The sequence below is a fragment of the Aquarana catesbeiana genome, linkage group LG04 (assembly GCF_042186555.1).
Source record: "Aquarana catesbeiana isolate 2022-GZ linkage group LG04, ASM4218655v1, whole genome shotgun sequence".
Taxonomy (NCBI): Eukaryota; Metazoa; Chordata; class Amphibia; order Anura; family Ranidae; genus Aquarana; species Aquarana catesbeiana.
Window position 1 is genome coordinate 618,078,676 of NC_133327.1, and position 24,092 is coordinate 618,102,767.

The following is a 24,092-nucleotide window of genomic DNA, read 5'->3' on the forward strand; positions in this document are numbered from 1 at the left end:
TTTGTTGTTGATGAATTGGGTTTGGGGGGTGGGAATAGCACAATAGTACTTCTTTACAGCAATGCTTGTCATTTTTCAGGAAATGCTCCAAAATTACTGTACATTATTTAGTAACATTGAATATACATCCAGCTGGGTGAAGGATTGTTACATTTTATCACATTGGAGAGCTTGGCCTGGGCAGGGAGTACAGAGGTGAGCTGGTTACTCTGCGGAGAAACAAACAGAACTTTGCCCCCATATCAGGCACAGGAGAAGAAGCCAGCCTGATTTTGTAGTTTTTCATCTGCACGTGTACAATGAAGTTTTTGGTCCGAATCTCCATATTACTACTTGGTCTCGGCTTCATTTGTTTCCGGATGAAGGTAATAAATCTGACATCATTCCAGCAAACTATGACTAACCCGGCAAGTGAGTATTTCAGTTTTATTGAGTATTTAACATTCATTCTGCTTATATTTTGGCTTCCCAGGTTCATCAACATGCTAATGAAATGTTTTATTTCAATTCTTTCTATTTTTAATGCATACCTTCAAGTGTTACTAAATCCAGGACCCTGCAGTCACTATATCTGCTCTCCCACAGTACACAGAACATGGAACTGCAATTATTTTAGTAAATAGAAAATACCTTTTCTCATCAGCAGTATATAGTAGACATGTGGGGGTTATTTACTAAAGGAAAATCCACATTGCACTGCAAGTGCACTTGGAAGTGAAGTCGCTGTAGATCCGAGGTGGACATACAAGGAAAATAAAAAACAGCATTTTAGCTTGCACATGATTGGATGATAAAATCAGCAGAGCTTCCACTTATTTCAGATCTACCCCTTAGATTCAGAGCGACTGCACTTCCAAGTGCACTTGCAGTGCAAAGTGGATTTGCCTTTCGTAAATAACCCCTGTGCTGTTTGTTTCGTTCCAAATTAAAATTCGGACACATTTTTCATTATTCTGAGATTCGGATATATCCGAATACCCGAATTTCAAAATAAACACATTTTACCGAAAGCTTCTGAATAACATAACGAAATTCGTCCAAATTTCGGAAATTCGGACTGAAATTCGAATTGAATTTTACACTGAACTCCAATCGGATTCTAACTACTCATAGGGGGTTATTTACTAAAGGAAAATCCACTTTGCACTACAAGTGCAAAAGTGCAAAGTGCACTTGAAATTGCACTGAAAGTGCACTTGGAAATGCAGTTGCTGTAGATCTGAGGGGGACATGCAAGGAGAATTAAAAACAGCATTTTAGCTTGCACATGATTGGATAATAAAATCAGCAGAGCTTCCCCTCATTTCAGATCTACCCCTCAGATTTACAGCGACTGCACTTCCAAGTGCACTTTCGGTGCAATTTTAAGTGCACTTTCACTTGTAGTTTGCACTTGTAGTGCAAAGTGGATTTGCCTTTAGTAAATAACCCCCATTGCAATCATTTCATGAAGATTTTTCTTTTGCTTGTTCACTTTGCTGCATTTAAATCGAAAACAATATAACATTTTCATTTCGACCGATTCGAAAATTTATCGATTTGAACATTTCGAATCGAAAAAAAAAGAGTAAATTAAAAGAAAATTAGAAAATTCTGAATACGAATTCTGAATATGAATTGAACAAATCAACCGAATTGAACTAAACGAAATAACTAGATTAACAAAGCGAAACGAAACAAATTTTTTCATCATGCACATGTCTAGTATAGTATATAGCAGTCTTGTGACTTCTATCCAGAGCCGTCTTTAACACAGGGCAAAAGGGGCAGCTGCCCTGGGCCCAGTCATTGTTGTGGGGCCCAAAGCAGCTGCCCCTTGAGCCCGCACTGCCCACAAATATTTGATAAGAGGTATTGGGAGGGCACAAGAAAATGTTTGCCCAGGGTCCAATCAATAATAAAGATGGCCCTGCATCTATCAGTGTCTGCTTAAAGCTTGTAGGAGGAGTTTTCATTTCACTCTGACTGTCCTATGAGGCTACAGGACCCCTGACCCTCTGTTTGGACAGTGCTGATTGGCCCTGTGCTGATCGTATGCACTCTCCCAAGAAGAAAAAAAAAACTCTCTAGCAATACACACCAAACTGAGCATGTGCAGTGTCCCCAAAGCTCTGTTCTATCAGCAGATGGATTGGGGACTGCAGAAGAAGGGGAGGATCAGAGAAGACAGGATCAAACAGCCTTTTTACACAATGCACAGGATTAACTCCTTAGGTTCCACAGTGAGTATAACAAGCACATACCTCCTAACTTTTTGAGATAGGAAAGAGGGACACCTATCAGCAAAAGTATGCAGGCATAGGACACACCCCTTACCATGCCCCCTTAAAGGAGAATTGTATAAAAAAAATGATTACCTAACCCATAAGTGCTTTTTTTTTACCACTACGATTCCTTTATATTGGCTTTTGGAATTTACAAATGCAGCAATTTAGAAATCAGATGAAAGGTTCAGCACTGGAAAACACTTTTTGATATATAAAAAGTGCATTTTATATACATCTATATGGATCAGACCAAAATGAGGGACAAATGAGGAGGAATGAGGGACAGAGGGACATAAATAAGTAAAGTATACATTGATACAAATTGTATGAACATGTGGATCCCTTTTCTATCTGAGATTAGCAGCATGTTTTCTACATCAGACAGCCCCTGGCTTTCTCAATAATCCACAGATAAATGTCTGAATTTTTAATAAGCACGGGAGGTTGGGCGGAATGATCTCAGAATCGCGCCTTTGTCTTGCTGCGGGTATGTCTTGCGTTTTTTTCCACCACGGTGTGTCCCAGAATGCCTCAGATAAGTCGGTGAATCTGGAGGAATTGTATTTCTATCCTGTATAGGTCATCACACGTGCCAAGTCAGGTTAGTCACCTGACAGCGAGAACACGCACGCCGAGTACAAAACACAACTGTACACTCCTAGTACAGTGCGCAATCCTCCTACTGTACATTGTATCCCAGGCTACACCGCACATCCTAACATACCTATCATATCAAAAAACAAATCCTTACTGTGCAAAAAATGGATCTACTGGCAGGATTCACGGATACTAAAAGAATGTTAGAAGTGGGGCTCAGAAAAAAAAACTACTGTATTAATGCTACTGACAGACTGTATCATATACATCATTTTTTATTTCGTCATTAGTTACACTTTAGCCACTTCGTTGTCAGAGCCAATTTTCATTTTTGCACACGGTAACCACTTCAGTACCTGGCACTTTTACCCCCTTCCTGCCCAGGCCAATGTTCAGCTTTCAGTGCTGTCACACTTTGAATGACAATTGCGCAGTCATGCAACACTGTACCCAAACTAAACTAGAGCTTTCTTTTGGTGGTATTTAATCACCACTGGGTTTTTTTTTTCTTTGCTAAATAAACGAAAAAAGACAAAAGATTTTGAAAAAAATTTTTTTTTTTCGTTTCTGTTATAAAATTTTGCAAATAAATAATTGTTCTTCATTAATTTCAAAATTTATTCTGCTGCATTTCTTTTGGTGAAAATAAGTTATACAGTTCACAAACTATGATATATACCTGAAAATTGATCAATCCTGGTGTACTAACGGCCTCTCATTTCTTGTAAGAAAGTGAGGGAAAAAAGCTTTGGGACTTTGGGAAATTAGGTACATATATGTATATATGCCTTCATCCCTATTCAAGTACAAAAGAGGAGGGAATTTGGGACTTTAAATGAGGCAATTTGATTTGATAAGTGTCATTTGATATACAGTGCCTTGCAAAAGTATTCACCCCCCCTTGGCATTTTTCGTGTTTTGTTGCCTCACAACCTGGAATTAACATGGATTGTTTGAGGATTTGCATCATTTAATTTACAGAACATGCCCACAACTTTAAAGATGTTTTTTTTTTTTTTTTATGAAGCAAACAACAAATAGGACAAAATAATAGAAAAAGTCAATGTGCATAACTATTCACCCCCCTAAAGTCAATGCTTTGTAGAGCACCTTTTGTGGCTATCACAGCTCCAAGTCGCTTTGGATAAGTCTCTATGAGCTTGCCACATCTTACCACTGTGATTTTTGACCATTCCTCCTGGCAAAACTGCTCCAGCTCCTTCAAATTGGATGGTTTGCGCTTGTGAACAGCAATCTTTAGGTCTGACCACAGGTTTTCTATTGGATTGAGGTCTGGGCTTTGACTAGGCTATTCCAACACATTTACATGTTTCCCCTTAAACCGCTCAAGTGTTGATTTAGCAGTGTGTTTGGGGTCATTGTACTGCTGGAAGGTGAACCTCCGTCCTAGCCTCAAATCACACACAGAGTGGTACAGGTTTTGCTCAAGAATATCCCTGTATTTAGCACCATCCATCTTTCCCTCAACTCTCACCAGTTTCCCAGTCCCGACTGCTGAAAAACATCCCCACAGCATGATGCTGCCACCACCATGTTTCACAGTGGGGATGGTGTCCTTTGGGTGATGTGATATGTTGGGTTTGCGCCAGACATAGCGTTTTCTTTGATGCCCAAAAAGTTCAATTTTAGTCTCATCAGACCAGAGCACCTTCCTCCATACATTTTTGGTAGTCTCCCACACGCCTTTTCGCAAACTCAGAACGTGTCATTTTGTTTTTTGCTGAAAGTAATGGCTTTCTTCTGGCCACTCTGCCATAAAGCCCAACTCTTTGGAGCGTACGGCTTATTGTCGTCCTATGTACAGATACTCCAGTCTCTGCTGTGGAACTCTGCAGCTCCTCCAGGGTTACCTTAGGTCTCTGTGCTGCCTCTCTGATTAATGCCCTCCTTGCCCGGTCCGTGAGTTTTGGTGTGCGGCCGTCTCTTGGCAGGTTTGCTGTTGTGCCATGTTCTTTCCATTTGGTTATCATAGATTTGATGGTGCTCCTAGGGATCATCAAAGATTTGGATATTTTTTTATAACCTAACCCTGACTTGTACTTCTCAACAACATTGTCCCTTACTTGTTTGGAGAGTTCCTTGGTCTTCATGGCAGTGTTTGGTTAGTGGTGCCTCTTGCTTAGGCGTTGCATCCTCTGGGGCCTTTCAAAAAGGTGTGTATATGTAATGACAGATCATGAGACATTTAGATTGCACACAGGTGGACATCATTTCACTAATTATGTGACTTCTGAAGGTAATTGGTTGCACCAGAGCTTTTTATGGGCTTCATAACAAAGGGGGTGAATACATACGCACATGCCAATTATCAGTTTTTTTATTTCTGAAAAATAGTTTTATGTATATATTTTTCTAATTTTACTTCACCAACTTAGACTATTGTGTTCTGATCCATCACATATAATTCAGATTAAAAGAACATTGAACTAAAGGCTGTAATGTAACAAAATAGGTAAAAAGCCAAGGGGGGGTGAATACCTTTGCAAGGCACTGTAAGTTTATTGGTGTGTTGGCATAATGGCTGGATATAAATACATAACATAGACATATAACACATACACGGGTAATTTCATTTATATTCACTGTGTAGCATGGATCGTCAAACATCCATATGCACACACACAAAGGTTAGGCAGCACAATCAACTTTGTAGTACACAACAGTTTAGGATACAGATTAGTACCAGATGTGTGGAAGTAGGTATGAAAAATAATGAAATTGATTAGAATAAAATAGTTATATATAGAGATGGGGTCCTTAAAAAGCACGTAGCTACATCCTAAATTACCGACGCGTTTCATGTATTACAACACTTCTTCAGGGGCAGGTGTTAAGGAATATCTGAAAAAGACAGAGTATGAGTATATCTAGCTTTAAAACTAAATTTTATAACAAGAAACAGGGTTCCTGATCCTAAATACTTACATTCAACCAAAGGCAAAAAATATACATGCAGCTGTGGAAGGCGGGGACCGCCAGAGCTTGAAAATTTGTCTGTCCCAGGAGCTGAGGTATTGAAGAGCCCTACGGCAGTGGGATGCAGGCAACTATTTTATTCTAACCAATTTTATTATTTTTCATACATACTTCCACACATCTGGTACTGATCTGTATCCTAAACTGTTGTGTACTGCAAAGTTGATTGTGCTGCCTAACCTTTGTGCGTGTGCATATAGATGTTATTATGACGACCCATGCTACATTGTGTAAATATATGAAATTACCAGTGTATATCTTATATGTCTATGTTATGTAATTATATCCAGCCATTATGCCAACACACCAATAAACTTATATCAAATTACACTTATCAAGTGAAATTGCCTCATTTAAAGTCCCAAATTCCCTCCTCTTTTGTATCTCATTTCCTGAGGCCCAAAAATGTCAGGACAGTACAAATATCCCCCAAACTACCCCTTTTTGGAATATAGACAGGCCAAGGCATTTAGTAAGGAGCTTGGCGAGTTTTTTAAAATTTGTAATTCTTTGTCATAATTTTTTTGAAAATAAAAACATTTTTTTTTTTTTTTTACATACTGTCACCAGTGCAGTACAGCATCATCATATAAGTGGTGTGGTGGTGAGCAGTGATACGAACTGGTGACAGTACGGAAAAATAATAAAAATACTATTTTGTGTTGTGATTAGCTGTGATTGGCCACAGCTGATCACATGGCGCAGGTTGGCTGTGATTGACCCAGCCTGTACCATGTGACCACTGTGACCAATCCACCTGGATCTACCCAGCCTATAGTCAATTGAAGTTGTTTAAACGCACATTTTAGACCTGAAGAATAGTTAAGACCCTGAAACAGTTAATTTTGGTGCACACAAACACAATATATTACCCAGTTTTTGGGTAAAATTTAAAAGTTGGGGTTGTAATGAATACATAGATACTGAATTTGTCAAGCTTTACAATTACACATGCCTATCAAACAGTAAAAAGCTTCAAAATGAGCCATGAATTATGGGCCTAGAATTATTGCTCTCACATATGTAACACCTGTAGCACAATTTTCATTTTCTTACATAGGTGGTACACATGAGGTTATGTTCTTATATGTGTGTACATGTGGGTGGGGGGGGCTTTAAATATTTTTATGTATAGGTTACTTTATTTTTTAAATTTCTTTTCACAATTAACATTACTGCTATCACATAAGGGGCCAATAGCAGGGGCGGACTGACCATTGAGCCACTCGGGCACTGCCCGAGGGCCCTGGGCCACTAGGGGGCCCCATCAGGGTTGCCAGCCTCAGTAAAACCAGGGACAGTATGTATAAATCTGTGTTTTTTTTACATCTGTCTGTGTATACTGTGTGTACATGTATGTGTATACTGTGTGATTGTATACTGTGTGTGTGTGTACTGTGTGGCCCCATAATCTCTGATTGCCTGGGGGCCCCATAATCTTCTATTGCCTGGGGGCCCCATGAGTTATCAGTCCGCTCCTGGCCAATAGCCACATACCATGTTTTATTAGCTTCTTCCCTGACCACAGCAAACAGAGAAAGTGACAGATGAACCTGGAAGTGTCATAGTACATATTGCTTCTGTGTTCTTTTGTTGATAGGGAGATCATCAAAGGGTCATTTGCTGGTCTCCCTCTGTTCCACCCGTCAACACCCATCATGCCAGTCAGCGGTCTGCAGGTGGTAAAGCAAAGCCTAGGTTTTGTGGCAGGGTTAAATAAGTGAGGAGGATGGTTCTTTCTGCAGGCTTTGGAAATGATTGAAAGACTTTACAGCCGGCCAAATCACTTCCACCTGAAAGCACATCGCCTGCTTGACAAATTTAAACACAGCTATTATACCAGCCTGGACTGTGTTTAAATTCCCAATCTACCAGTCAATGTTCATAAATGGAGTTGGCAGACAAACAGTTAAAGCAGGGTTCTCAAACTGGCGACCCTCCAGCTGTTGCGAAACTACAAGTCCCATGAGGCATTGCAAGGCTGACAGTTGCAAGCATGACTGCCACAGGCAGAGGCTTAATGGGACTTGCAGTTTCACAACAGCTGGGGGGTCGCCAGTTTGAGACCCTTGAGTTAAAGCTAACGTCGGGGATAAGCAAATACTGTCTAAACACAAGAGTCATGCATTCTTACTTTAATATGTGTGTGCTTTGTGTATTTCTTTCAGATCTGTGCAGTAATCCAATGTAAAACTGTACCTTAGTTCAGGAACTTCTTGTGATAAAGACCGGTCTCTCCTTGTGCAGGGTTATTGGTCTTGTCTCTGCCCCTTCTACAGTTTTCTGCAGGCAACCTGTAGTGGGTGGGGCTACTAGGCCCCTCCCACAGCTCTGCTTTCTGCATAGGCCATGAACAGCACAGAGATGGTGTCTACTTTTCCACGGTAATATAATTTAGTGCACACAAAGTAATTTTTTAAGCTATGCGGCTACTTGGGAACATATTTATGGTTTTGTGCCCAGAGTTCAGCTTTAAGCACCCATCTTATTACAGTGCCTTGAAAAAGTATTCATACCCCCTTGAGATTTTCTAGGTGAACCAATTGCCTTCACCAAGTCACCTAGTTAATAAATAGAGTCCACCTGTGTGTAATTTAATCTCAGTATAAATACAGCTGTTCTGTGAAGCCCTCCAAGGTTTGTTAGAGAACCTTAGTGAACAAACAGCATCATGAAGGCCAAGGAACACACCAGAAGAAGTTTAAAGCAGGGTTAGGTTATAAAAAAATATCCCAAGCTTTGAACATCTCACAGAGCACTGTTCAATCCATCATCCGAAAATGGAAAGAGTATGGCACAACTGCAAACCTACCAAGACATGGCCGTCCACCTAAACTGACAGGCCGAACAAGGACAGCATTAATCAGAGAAGCAGCCAAGAGGCCCATGATAACTCTGGAGGAGCTGCAGAGATCCACAGCTCAAGTGGGAGAATCTGTCCACAGGAGAACTATTAGTCGTGCACTCCACAAATCTGGCCTTTATGGAAGAGTGCCAAAAAGAAAGCCATTGTTGAATGAAAGCCATAAGAAGTTCCGTTTTCAGTGTGCGAGAAGCCATGTGGGGGACACAGAAAACTTGTGGAAGAAGGTGCTCTGGTCAGATGAGACCAAAATTGAACTTTTTGGCCTAGAAGCAAAACACTATGTGTGGTGGAAAACTAACACTGCAAATCACCCTGAACACACCATCCCCACTGTGAAACATGGTGGTGGCAGCATCATGTTGTAGTGATGCTTTTCTTCAGCAGGGACAGGGAAGCTGGTCAGAGTTGATGGGAAGATGGAAGGAGCCAAACACGGGTAGTCTTAGTAGAAAACCTGTTAGAGTCTGTAAAAGACTTGAGACTGTGGCGAAGGTTCACATTCCAGCAGGACAACGACCCTAAACATACAGCCAGAGCCACAATGAAATGGTTAAGATCAAAGCATTTTCATGCGTTAGAATGGCACAGTCAAAGTGCAGACCTAAATCCAGTTGAGAATCTGTGGCAAAACTTAAAAATTGCTATTCACAGACGCTCTCCATCCAATCTAACAGAGCTGGAGCTATTTTTCAAAGAAGAATGGGTAAAAAGTTTACTCTAGATGTGCAAAGTTTGTAGAGACATACCCAAAAAGACTTGCAGCTGTAATTGCAGCAAAAGGAGGTTCTACAAAGTATTGACTCAGGGGGGCTGAAAACAAATGCACGCCACACTTTTCACATATTTATTTGTAAAAAGATTTGAAAACCATATATTATTTTCCTTCCACTTCACAATGATGTGCCACTTTGTGTTGGTCTATCACATAAAATCCCAATAAAATACATTTACGTTTTTGGTTGTAGCATGACAAAATGTGGAAAATTCCAAGGGGTATGAATACATCCTCAAGGCACTGTATATCATATGCCAGCTTAGAGTTCTGTCCTAACACTAATACAGTATACGTGTTACCACAGGTTCTCTTATAGGAAAGTGAAGTTGTTATTGCCTGTGCACCTCCTTCTATTCGGTTTATGGCAGCCGTTGTGTTATAAGGTGCCTGTGTATTGGTATTTAGCAGTTGATGAAATAATCCTGGTAATCCGTTTGTCCTCATTGGCACAGCCCTGGCCCTTCTGTATGACTAATTGTGTCTGACCTGATTCCAGGGCCAGCAACTGGTGGAGGGACGTGATGATAATCAGGGCAGACCAGGTCGAGAGAAATGCCAATGACGTAACTCAGTGTGAACCAAGCTGTGAGCCAAGTGTGTGCTTCTACAACTGAGTTTTATCACACGTGAGGAAGTCAGCAATACCTCAGCATGATACATTGCATGCTTACATTGTATGCTCATTGTTGTTGTTTTTAATCACATGAACACAGAAAGTCAATTAGTAACATTGTGCAATATGACCATATAGGGGAAAGTTCGGGATAAAATCTGATGCAACACATTTAGCACACATAAATGTTTTGCAGAGCAGTTTGTCATTGCTAAGGATTTTAGTAAATGTATTTGGAGACCCTTACCTGCTTCTGTCCTGTAGATAAGCCATACTGATGCATTTGTTCACTTCTTTCAAAGTCAGATGATCAGTCCAATGGTAAGGAGAAACATGGCACCTAATGTGTTCATTTGATGTACCAATTACTATATAGACAAAAGTATGGGAATGCTGGGGACGAGCTTAAGGTTTGGTCCAAACATAAGTTTGGGAGGATCCTTGGCTGTTTGGGCATTTGGACATTTACAGGTTTCCTGGCTCAGCAGGAACCAAACGTCATGTTTAGGAGCATTATTGCTACTACTATGGTACCCGATAGCTTCCTGATGTTAGCTGTTGTTAAAGTGGTTCTAAAGCCTCAAGATTTTTTTCGGTAATGCATTCTATGCATAATGGTAAAAAACCTTCTTCGTTACAGCTCCCCTCAGACCCCCCTTATTTTTACCTGAGCCTTATCCGATCCAGCGACATGCACGAGAGCAGTGGCTCTCGCCGCTGTCAAACTCCTCATTGGGTGGATTGATAGCAGCGAAAACCATTGGCTCCTGCTGCTGTCAATCAAATGCTGTGATGAAAGAGCAGTGGGGCTGAGCCGAGTTGCCCAGTTCTGTCAATAGACACAATAAGCAGCTTTTCATGGGGGCACTCGCCGAAGAGGAGGGGCCTGGTGCGCCGGCGGGGGACCCCAGAAAAAGGAGGATTGTGGCTGCTCTGTGCAAAAACCATTGCACAGGGCAGGTAAGGATGACATGTATGTTATTTTAATTTTTTTATAAAACAAGGTTTAATGTCACTCTAAGGATGCTACTGCCAAGTCCTCAACACCTGGTGAGGTCACTGGCTCCATTTACTTATGTGAGCAAAGGACCTAATGGGTCTAGTATAGAATTTAGAGGGACCTCATGCTGGGTTTTTGTCTTTGATTTTGAGTGAAGAATCCCTCTTAAAATTCATACCAGACCGGTCACACCTGGTATAAAATAATTGGGAACATAATGCCTTTTTTTGTGTGGGGGTCCTCCATTAACATTTATACCAGACCCTCATCTAGGATAAGGGTCTAATATAGATGAATGGAATCCTCTGTTTTTTTTTTTTGCTTCGTTTTGCTGTAATAAGTACACATTGTTTAGCCACTTCACAGACAGGGTCTGGGCATCTAAGGTCCCCCCCCCCCCCGGCTCCATGTCATTTGTTTGACAATCACTTGGCTATTAACTCAGCAAATGGCCAGAATGGGGTTTTTCATATTCAGATATCATTGACTTTATTAGGGCCCCTGAACTTTAGTCATGTTTGCTGAACCCCGCCTAGGGTTGCCACCTCATCCCTTTAAACCCGAACACATATTAATTACACAGGTTCTGAGGCTGATTAAGGTGGTAATTGAACTCATTTGGTGCCTTATCTGTATTAAATTAGAACCTGTGTAATTCATATGTGTTCGGGTTTAAAGGGATGAGGTGGCAACTCTAACCCCACCCAAACTGAACCCAAGTAAGTTTGGCTCATCACTAGTGGTCACCCCTCCAATTGAATGGGTTCAGGGGTTTCCAGTGAGGAGAACTGTTAATGCTACAGCATACAAATACATTGTAGACAACTTTGTGCTTCCAATCTGGAGATAACAGTTTGGGGTAGGTTCTTACTGATTCCAGCATGACTGTGCCCCTTTGCACACAGCCAGCTCCATAAAGACATGGCTTAACCAGTTTGGCGTGGAGGAGCTTAAATGGTCAGCACAGAGCTCTGACCTCAACCCTATTAAATACCTTGGGGATGAACTGGAATGTAAATTGTAAGTCAGGTCTTCTCACCCAACAATACCTGACATCACCAATGCTCGTTTGGCTTAATGGGCACAAATTCTCACAGACACAGTACAAAATCTTGTGTAAGGCCCTCTCATAAAAGTAAATGCTGTTAAAGTCTCAACAGGGCCAATTCCATTTTAATACCAATGGCTTTAAAATGAGATGTCCAACAAGCACATATAGATATGATGGTCAGGGGTCCACAAACTTTTGGTAATGTAACAAATTTAGAGGTGTTGAAACTTCCAGTGCAGTATACCTGGAGATACTGCTGAGGATATTCCATGTCATTTTGACAGCTGGGTCATAGTCTGTGTTAGAGGAGAACTACAACTTGGTCTGTACTTACACAGCAGCGAGGACAGCCATTCCTGTATAAACAAGCCTTCAGCATTGCTAATATATATGGCTACTGTGTAAATGAAGCTTGCAGCACAAGCTTCGTTTATACTGTACAGGAGCCTCTGTCAACTCCTATGTCAAGTTTATCAAATAAAATAATCTAAAAACCCAACAAAGGAAACTGAGACCCCCTTTGTAATGTAATTTTCCATATTCGTTCTGGGTGGAATGACTCTAGAGTTTACTTCCTTCTTTTTGTAGCTTTGATCTGCACAGTAAGGATTTGGTTTTTGATATGATAGGTATGTTAGGATGTGCGGTGTAGCCTGGGATACAATGTACAGTAGAAGGGTTGCACACTGTACTAGGAGTGTACAGTTCAGGTCATGATTTATATGGTGTCATTATACCAGCGCTCTGTGTTTTGTACTCGGCGTGCGTGTTCTCTCTGTCAGGTGACTAACCTGACTTGGCACGTGTGATGATCTATACATTATAGAAAAACAATTCCTCCAGATTCACCGACTTATCTGAGGCATTCTGGGACACACCATGGTCTAAAAAATGCAAGACACACCTTCAGCAAGACAAAGGCGTGATTCTGGGGTGTGAGGGGAAATATGAGTATTATGAAATATGCAGAGATTTATCTTTATATAGATGATAGAGAAAGCTGGGGGCAGTTTGGTGTAGAAAACATGCTGTTAATGTCAGGTAGGAAACCAATCTACTTCTGATGATGAAAAAAACACAACACAGATGATACAACACGTAAAGAAAGGATTCCCCTAAGTGGACTTTAACGGCACTTGCAACAGAGTATAGATAGTAAAAAGATATAGTGATGTATAAAAGGTAAGAAAGTTTTATTTATTTGAAAACGACATATATTAAAACATTGTATACATAAAGTTCAAAAAAACATCTATAAAATACATAGAATCAATGTAGTCACCCAATGGTGAATTGTTTACAAACGCTCTTTTCACACCCAACGCGTTTCGGGATATACAGTATTTTAGTCCTTCTTCAGGGGTGTAGAAGAAAAGAGAATTTCATCTAGGATAATTAGAATATGAAATAATAAGTAGGTTATCACAACACGTGGATATGTATGTATTACTCCACTTGAAGTTAAATAATCAACAAATCACTTACATGGCATGTTTCGTTGATTTGTTTAAAATGATGATGCGAGGGGCCGGAGCGGTTACCCGGCAGAGAAAGCCGCCCAGACGTATTACCTGGGCGGCACTGTGGGAGGTCAGCTGGGCGATCTCACATCTCCGCCCACGACCTCCATCTTGCTACTCCGGCGGACATGCGCAGTCCGCCGGGTTGGCATATCGTGTCGGTGGGCCGGGTGTGCGTGACTCCGCTCCAACGTGGCTACGCTGGCGCGTGCACTGTAGGGGCGGCGCCGCGCACTCACGGCCCAGGGGGCAGTTCGGAGGCTTCTCTGACAATGAGCTCCCTTAATTAGCTGAGCGCAATTATCAGCGCCAGCTGATTCGGAGCTCACAATATATAAAAAGGCCAGATTCACTCATTCCCAGCTCGAGCCCTGCACATGCTGGATGCTGGGATGCGTGACTGGCTCTTTGTTGAACTTGATGTAAAAGGTAATTTTGAAAATGTATACACTCCTTAAATCGGCTCATATGTTCGTACCACACAGTCTCTTTTCAGATTTTCCTTCTTAAAGGTCTTACACTATTCTTACTTTAAATAATATACCACCATGTTTGCTGCTAAAATACCCTGTTTATACTAATTATTACAGCTGTCAACCCTGTAAGATATCTTAAAAATTATCCATACTCATCACATCTATGCTTACAGAAACAGTTTTCTCTAAATACAATCCTATTATTCACAGGCACCAGTTAATGGCTCCAACAGTATATGTATATTTAAACGCCACAATTATGCCATAACAAGATCCATTCATATTGATTATCTTTGCCTTTCTATACAAACAAATTATTATTTCTACTCAACAAAAATAGCCATTGGGCTATATAAATATATAAGGCTATAGAAATAATGTAAGGAACCTTACTCAGTGCTTACAGCAAGAATACCGTTATCGCATATTTTTATTTTTATTTCTACCAATACACCATCATACAAATCTCAGTTTAGCAAAACTAATTTTATTTGCTACTTTCCAAAACACAATGCTTCCCTTATGGTAATTTTTTCGCCTATATTCTTACAACACTATCTTAATCTATACTCCTCTACATTACTCCTACTCTCAGCCATTGAGTTCACTTACAATTAAGTTGCAGCATACATGTCTCAACCTGTAGCAGATATATGATATCTGCATACGACGTGGTAGCAAAATTCCCTGTTGTATACTCTATATTGAGAAATTGTAGCTCTAGTTTGAAGCCTCTCTACATTAATATCACTTGGAGAGTTCCCACTCTCCAAGTTATATTTGAACTTCCTTCTTTTTACTCATAGGGATTTCTCTTTTTGCCCCAGTATACTGCTCCGGCCTTTGTGCATCCATGGAAGACGGGGATAGGTAAACAACATACCTCCTTAATGAGACTATTACCTAATGACAACTTTGTGTAATAACTGTGATGCCAAAGGGACAGCAACTCTACCAGCAATAATGTCCAGTGCTATTCTATTCTCAAGCCTTTTTTAAACAAATCAACGAAACATACCACGTAAGTGATTTGTTGATTATTTAACTTCAAGTGGAGTAATACATACATATCCACGTGTTGTGATAACCTACTTATGATTTCATATTCTAATTATCCTAGATGAAATTCTCTTTTCTGCTACACCCCTGAAGAAGGACTAAAATACTGTATATTCCGAAACGCGTTGGGTGTGAAAAGAGCGTTTGTAAACAATTCACCATTGGGTGACTACATTGATTCTATGTATTATATAGATGTTTCGTTGAACTTTATGTATACAATGTTTTAATATATGTCGTTTTCAAATAAATAAAACTTTTTTACCTTTTATACATCACTATATCTTTTTACTATCTATACTCTGTTGCAAGTGCCATTAAAGTCCACTTAGGGGAATCCTTTCTTTACATGTATCTATACATTGGATGTGGCACTGTCTTTCAAACCTAGGGGAACTAGTCACCCCCTATTTTGTCAGATGATACAACACTGACCACATGTCATTTGTATCAATGTATACTTTACTTATTTATTATTTTGAAATCACAGTAGACTTTACTCATTTTAAAGCCAACCTCAAACGTTACCGTCAGTCTTTTCCAGTTGTACAGTCTCTTCTGCTGTACTGAAATTGCTTACTCAGATTTCACTGCACTCTGTGAGTTTCTCATAGTGTGCATTAGAGAAGCAAGTCAGGTAGAGCCCTTCTCCTTTCCTGGTTGTAGGATGTCCAGCATCGTCCATTACATCCCCTCTAGCCTTGTACAGTAGGCATGTGTCTATTAATTGTTCTACCTCTCTGTGTAATGTTCTGTTTCTTGTGTAATATTATGTATTTATTTATTTCAGGTACTTATATAGCGCTGTCAATTTACGCAGGGCTTTACATATACATTGTACATATGGGTATGTTTACCGTTGTTTTGCACTGTATAGTATAAACAGTGCTGGCTTATGGTGCAACTTGGTTAGCCAAGCTCTAAGTGTGCCGCCAACCTATCCCCTAGTGACCATGATACTGCCCCCCTGGTGGTGCCTCATAAATACCAGGGGAGACAGGTCTCGTGGTCTTTGGTCAGTGTATGGGAAGAGGAAGGGGGACTTTTGCTGACCTGTAACTGGACTTTGTGCCCCTACACCCCCTAGGTGGGAGCCCATTCAGGGGTTCCGGAAAAATTGACTTTTTGTGCTTGCAATGGACTTGTTCTCACAAACAAATGATATGAACCAGACCACTGGGCAGGGGGGCATTAGTGAGCACCAGGGGCAATGTATTGACTGTGGAGAATGTGAAGTCATGTGGAGAACTATTCCAGTAAAGAAAATTTAGTTGAGGAATAACTGCCTGGCCCAAAGTTTATTCTATAAGTATATAGTGTTGCATGCACAGTGTATTAAAGGCCTATTTTGGGGACAGTGAACACACACTAACATTTGGGTTCCGAAGGGAGATGTCTATGTGAGAATGTGAAGCTGAGTTAACTCTTGCTGAGATGGCACAGCAAAGAACTTTTGTGGTACGGAGACCTGGAGAATATAGCAGTCAGCTGTCCACATACTGACTTGGCGAGGTTTTTACTAGTAGTTTTTACTAGTAATTGCGGCGATCAGTGATTTTTATCGTGACTGAGACAATATGGCGGACACATCGGACAATTTTGACACATTTTTGTGACCATTGGCATTAATACAGCGATTAATGCTAAAAAAATTGCATTGATTACTGTAAAAATGTCACTGGCAGTGAAGGGGTTAACCAGTAGATGGTGCTGTAGGGGTTAAGTGTGTCCTAGGGAGTGATTCTAACTGTGGGGGGGGGGGGGGGGGCTATCATCTGTCCATTAGATGTTGCCACAGGTAGGGTCAGGAGCCCTTGTAGGGAAAGTAGACAGCATTTTACCTAGGTAGCCACTAGAGTTCCCCAGACTAGTGAGTGTAGTGTAACATAGATAGTGAGGTAATAGCAGCCTGCTCCTGCCAATGTATATCTTTACATAAAATATTCTTTCATCTTCAGGGGGTATTGAGGAGGAAACAAAAGCACCATCTATTACCATTGACACGTTCCTACATGTTCAGCAACTCAGAAAAAGGAAACTAAGAAACTTTTGCCACCAGTTTCCAGAACTGAACAACATGAATGCATCAGAAAAAGCGGATCAGCTCTTGTCCACATTAGCCGTCAGCCCTAAACTGTTCATGGTTTATTGTAAACCCTCTGATCTGGTCATTGATGATTGGGAAGAGATGATACGACATATGGAGAAAAGAGTTGACAAGACCATACAGGGCCCTCTTGTTGAAGGTCAACCCCACACGTTTCCCAACAAACTAGGAGATTACAACACCTCCACAATAAAGCATGTCCTTCGAACTTTCACCAAGGTCCTCTTTGTCAGAGATCCATTTGAAAGGCTTGTATCTATATACATGGATGGCCATGCTGGAGAGATTAAGTTTGATGAGTTCATTGATGACAGGCTCATCGAAGAGGTTGATGAGGAAGGTCTATCTTCTGATTCTACGGTTAGCTTGTGTCACCCTTGTTTTATCAGATACGACTACATAGTAACATACGATTTTTCAGAAGCTGAACTTTATCACATTGTCCAAAGACTGGGTTTGCCAGGGAAGCTACATTTGTCACGCTCTTCAAGGGGAAAGTCTAAATTAACCTCAAGATGGCTGGCAGAGAACTTGTTCCATGGACTGAGCAGGCAGCTGATAAACCGACTTTCGGTAGCCTACTGGTGCGACTTGGTTGCTTTCTCTCTACACAATAGTTTGTTGTGGAATGGGTCATTTGTCACAATCAGTTAAACTATCATCATTGTTGTTAATGTTATTTATTATTGAAAACAGTTTCATGATATGATGATAAAACTGTTACATTCTGAAAATTTTTTTTGGTGGAAAAAAACAAAGGAAAATTACTACTCTGGGGCCACATTGTACATTGATATGTATTGCTTCTACCAAAAAATTTATATTCACCCTGCTATAGCCACACAGCTTGTCCTTTTTGCTTACTCAGATTCTGTAATCTATTTTTAAAGAAGGGTCTCTACAAATCACTGTTAGCTCAATTTTTAAAAAACAAGTTTATTTGTCTCTGAATGGGTAATTTCACCTTTAACAAAAAAAAGTCAATATATTTTGGGATCTAAAGGATCCCCCTTCATTAGGTCTGAAGATTAATTGGAGAGAAGTAAATGCTGGACTTGGAGTGGATATGGGGTAAACCTTGTAGAATCTAGGAGAGAATGTTGTACTAAAGGACCTGCTCCAGACACTGGTTTACACAGTCTTTTATTGCAGTTTTTTTCCCCATTAAGGAGCTTTTCCTTCACTTCCTATGTGGTCACAAGGACAGGATGCTAAAGTGGTAGCAAACTGCCAGAAAAAGAAAAAGCAATGGACCCTCCTGTAGGTTTAAGTCATAATGTACTAGTATGCTAAATTATGACAGACTCACCTGTACACGGAGCCCTCCAGTGCAGCGCTGTCACGGCTCCCCGATGCTGCCATCTTCACCCGGTCTTCCTTCCGGGTTTCCAGGGTTCCAGCTGTGTGAGTGGCCGGGGCTGTGATGACATCAGTCCTGCTCATGCGCACAGGAGCCCTCGGCTTTGGCACTGATCTCTGAAGGTCCAGCACAGTATTCCGTCCCTTCATAGCGCATATGCCAGTGACGTCTAATTTTTATAGGCTTACCTGTAGGTACAAGTCTAAAAGTGGAGTTTACCTTCAATTTAAGACCCCATACACACTATACAACTTTTGTTGTCAGATTTCCTTCAGATTTACCAAAACCATGTAGTGCAAGGGCCTGCCTGATTGCATACAAATTAAAACTCTTAAGGTTTGACCTTATATTATATGGTTTTGGTAACTCTGAAGACAAAAATCTGCAGAAAATCTAATAGTGTGTATGGGGCTTTAGAGTATCTTTTTAATGGGACACAGAAGGCAATGAAAACCATTTTGTATAGTATAGTGGGGAAAGGTTAGAAACTCTATCAGGTGTCTATAATTGTGTCAGAGTAAGGAAATTTATGGTCGGCACTCAGGATGACATCCAAAATAGTATTTCTTTATTAAGTACATATACAAAGCTGTAAAACAGCCTACATGTTTCGGACATTAGTCCTTAGTCATGGCTCTGACTAATATCCGAAATGCGTAGGCTGTTTTCAGCTTTGTACATGTACTTAATAAAGAAATACTATTTTGGATGTCATCCTGAGTGCCCACCATCCCCTTCCTTATGTTGGAGATGTCAGCAACCTCAAGTTCTGAGCACCGGGCGGAGCTTTTATGTGGGAGTGTGCAGTGCCTATACACCTGTTTTCCTTGTCTATAATGGTGTGTGTTCCCTTTGAAGAAATTAATCCCATTAATGGGATTTCCCATTACTTCCTGTCCTTTAACCACTTGCCGCCCACCATATAGCAAAATGAAGTCGGTAAAGTGCTTGCGATATCCTGGGTGGCAATGTGTGCCCACACATGATGCCAATGTGTGCCCACACATGATTCTAATCAGTGCGCACCAGCAATACCTGCCAGTGCCTCCTAATCAGTGATGCCAATCAGTGCCATCTATCAGTGTCAATCTGTGCCACTCATCAGTGTCTATCAGTGCCACCTATCAGTGCCCATCCATACCCATTAGTGCCCACCTATCAGTGCCCATAAGTTCCGCCTATCAGTGCCACCCATAGGTACCCATCAGTGCCGCCTTTTAGTTCCCATCTGTGCCACCTATGAATGCCCATCAGTGCTGCATATCAGTGCCACCTATCAGTGCCCATCAGGGCCACCTATCAGTGCCCTTCAGTGTCGCATATCAGTGCCCATCCTCAGTGCCCATCAGTGCCACCTCATTGGTGCCACCCCATCTGTGCTCATCAGTGCCACCTTATCAGTGCCCAACAGTGCAGCCTCATCAGTGCCCCTCAGCGAAGAAGAAAACATACTTATTTACAAAATTTTATAACAAAAACGAGGAAAAACTAAAAACTAAAATAAAATGCAGAGGTGATCAAATACCACCAAAAGAAAGCTCTATTTATGGGAAGAAAATGATAAAAATTTTGTTTGGGTACAGTGTTGTATGACCGCACAATTGTCATTTAAACAGCGACAGCGCTGAAAGATGAAATCTGGCTTGGGCAGGAAGGGGGGAAAGTGGCCGGTATTGAAGTGGTTAAACACAACCTGAAGTCAAAAGAAAGCTCTCCAAAGTGAGGTAAACTTGGAAAGGGGCAAATGTGCACACTAGAAGATTTCCCCTCTATTTCAGTTTTGTTGACAAAATAAAATTTTGATTTTTCTCATCACTTTCAGTCCTGACGATAGCAGCCCCCAGGTCAAATAAGGAGAACAAATCTTCCTAATGGCAACACAAAATAAAAATCTTGGGAAAGAGAAGAAAAGTGTGGAGTGCTGGATCTTATGAAGAAATAGGTGTTCTCAGTCAGGTTTAAATCAGTTTAGAGGGAATGATTATCTGTAGGCAGCTCTCCAGTAGAGGTGAGTGGTGACCAAAAGTTGACTGTTTACTTGACTGGGGACTGGGTGTGCAGGAAGGCACTGAAAGAAGAACACAGAAACTGCAGATCCATTTTACAGGTTAAATTCACTTAAAAAAAAATATTGCAAAAAATGTGCATCTATTATCTTTTTTAATTAGGAACCTGCAGAGCATTATACCCATAATCACCAGATCGCAGTTGCAATGTCAGACTCCTGCAGACTCTCCTCCTGTACAGACAGACAGTTACTAAAGTCCTGGAAGAATCAATAGACTATGAGAGTGCTCACCAGCACCCTTGCAATTTATTGAGAGAACTACAAAACTATCTGCTGTGGTGGAAGGCGGTACTTGTAGAACTCTGGGGATGAATGACACGGTTGTGTCGGCGATCACTGAGGTAGGTTTACTAAACGCAAAGAGACTGTGCACTTTGCAAAGTGCAGTTGCCCTCTGCAAGAGCAGTTGCTTCAGAGCTTAGTAAATGAAGCAAATCTTCACTTGGCAAGGAGTACCCAATCATGTGCAAGGAAAATGAAAAAAAAAAAAAAAAACAGCATTTTACTTGCACGTGATTGGATAATGGAAGTCAGCAGAGCTCCTGCTCATTTACTAAGCTCTGGGGCAGCTGCACTAGCAGAGTGCACAGTCTCCTTGCCTTTAGTAAATCAACCCCACTGTGTCGGGGTTTCTGATAATGTTGTAAAATGAAACCTACGTCGAGGCACATTCCGGTCACGTCACTTCTGGGTCCTGAACTACCCGTTCTCATCTCCACACGGCAGTGGAACGCACGCCGACCCACGAGCACAAGTCGGGCGGTATATGGTTCCTGCCTAGTGATACATGCAGGCTATCCTCATTGCCGGGAGAAGGCAAATATGGCAATATGCAAATATGTAAGCAGGCATTCTGTTACTTGTTTTTACCTATTTTATTAAAACAATTTTACTCAATGGTTCCTTCCTTCTCTTATTTTTAATGGGTTACAATGGTGGAAAGGAGGATATAAATCCTGTTATATCTCCATTGATATTCAAGCAAGTTCAAAGATCCTATCTACTAAGCACTATTTGACCTTCTTTTTAATTAACCACTTGCCGACCAGCTGCCGTCATTATACGTCGGCACGATCCTGCAAATCGCCGTAGGTGTATGTCGGCACCTTTAAGGGCAATAGCAGGCGCATGCGCCCGCTGCGCGGCGAGGGATCCAATGCACGTGGCCCGCGGCCGTGATGTCCATTAGCCACTCACGTTAGCAGGCACAAGAGCCAGAATGGGGATGTGTTTATGTAAACACACACATCCCTGTTCTGACAGGGAAGGAGAGACAGATCTGCTGTTCCTAGTTATTAGGAACAGTGATATGTCTCCTCCTCCAGTCAGTCCCATCCCCCTACAGTTAGAAACACACGAGGGAACACATTTAACCCCTTGATCACCCCCTAGTGTTAACCCCTTCCCTGCCAGTGCATTTTTATAGCACTGATCGCTGTATAAATTTCAATGGTCCCAAAAAAGTGTCAAAAGTTTACGGTCTGTCCGCCGCAATGTCACAGTCCCGCTAAAAATCGCAGATCACCGCCATTACTAGTAAAAAAAAAAAAATAATAATAAAAATGCCATAAATCTATCCCCTATTTTGAATTTCAAAAGAGCCAACTTCCCTAAACTACAAACCTTGCTAAAAGGCATAAATTGGGATAAAATATTAGGAACAAAGAATACGGAGGAGAGATGGGTTTGCTTTAAGAGCATATTAAATAAGGGCATTAGCCAATGTATCCCATTGGGTAATAAATTTAAAAGAGCGAACAAAGATCCTGGATGGATTAACTCCAATGTAAAAATGCATATAAAAGCAAAGGAGAAGGCCTTCAAAAAATACAAGGTTGAGGTATCATCCACAGCATTCAGAATTTATAAAGAATGCAATAAGAAATGTAAGGGTGCAATTAGGTTGGCTAAGATAGAACATGAAAGACACATAGCGGAGGAGAGCAAAAAAAAATCCCAAGAAATTCTTTAAGTATGTAAACAGTAAAAAAGGGAGGACAGACCATATTGGCCCCATAAAGAATGAGGAAGGACATCTGGTTACAAAGGATGGGGAGATGGCAAAGGTATTGAATTTATTCTTCTCCTCAGTCTTCACGAGTGAATCGGGGGGCTTCAGTAACCAAAACTGCAGTGTTTATCCTCATGACACAACACAGGAAGCACCTACATGGTTAACAGAGGACGGAATTAAAATTAGACTTGAGAAACTTAACATTAATAAATCACCGGGACCAAATGGCTTGCATCCGAGGGTACTTAGGGAACTCAGTCAGGTGATTGCCAGACCGTTGTTCCTAATTTTTACAGACAGTCTATTGACTGGAATGGTACCAGCTGATTGGAGAAAAGCCAATGTAGCACCAATATTTAAAAAGGGCCCAAAAAACATCCCTGGGAATTACAGACCAGTTAGCCTAACATCAATAGTATGTAAACTCTTGGAGGGGATGATAAGGGACTATATACAAGATTTTAGTAATAAGAATGATATCATTAGCAGTAATCAGCATGGATTCATGAAGAATCGTTCTTGCCAAACCAATCTATTAACCTTCTATGAGGAGGTGAGTTGCCATCTATATAAAGGAAGGCCCGTAGACGTGGTGTATCTGGATTTTGCAAAAGCATTTGACACAGTTCCCCATAAACGTTTACTGTACAAAATAAGGTGCGTTGGCATGGACCATAGGGTGAGTACATGGATTGAAAACTGGCTACAAGGGCGTGTTCAGAGGGTGGTGATAAATGGGGAGTACTCAGAATGGTCAGGGGTGGGTAGTGGGGTGCCCCAGGGTTCTGTGCTGGGACCAATCCTATTTAATTTGTTCATAAACGACCTGGAGGATGGGATAAACAGTTCAATCTCTGTATTTGCAGACGATACTAAGCTAAGCAGGGCAATAACTTCTCCGCAGGATGTGGAAATCTTGCAAAAAGACCTGAACAAATTAATGGGGTGGGCGACTACATGGCAAATGAGGTTCAATGTAGAAAAATGTAAAATAATGCATTTGGGTGGCAAAAATATGAATGCAATCTATACACTGGGGGGAGAACCTCTGGGGGAATCTAGGATGGAAAAGGACCTGGGGGTCCTAGTGGATGATAGGCTCAGCAATGGCATGCAATGCCAAGCTGCTGCTAATAAAGCAAACAGAATATTGGCATGCATTAAAAGGGGGATCAACTGCAGAGATAAAACGATAATTCTCCCGCTCTACAAGACTCTGGTCCGCCCGCACCTGGAGTATGCTGTCCAGTTCTGGGCACCAGTCCTCAGGAGGGACGTACTGGAAATGGAGCGAGTACAAAGAAGGGCAACAAAGCTAATAA

At 41.2% G+C, this 24,092-nt stretch overlaps 1 protein-coding gene across 1 annotated transcript; it reads left to right on the forward strand.

Annotated features, from left to right (window-relative positions):
• Positions 1 to 246: 246 nt before the first annotated feature.
• Positions 247 to 19,255, forward strand: LOC141140791 (carbohydrate sulfotransferase 11-like). The gene is made up of 2 exons (XM_073628290.1): positions 247 to 411; positions 17,180 to 19,255. The coding sequence occupies exons 1-2, from the start codon at positions 300 to 302 to the stop codon at positions 17,980 to 17,982; spliced, it is 915 nt and encodes a 304-aa protein (XP_073484391.1). The 5' UTR covers positions 247 to 299; the 3' UTR covers positions 17,983 to 19,255.
• The last annotated feature ends 4,837 nt before the right edge of the window (positions 19,256 to 24,092 follow it).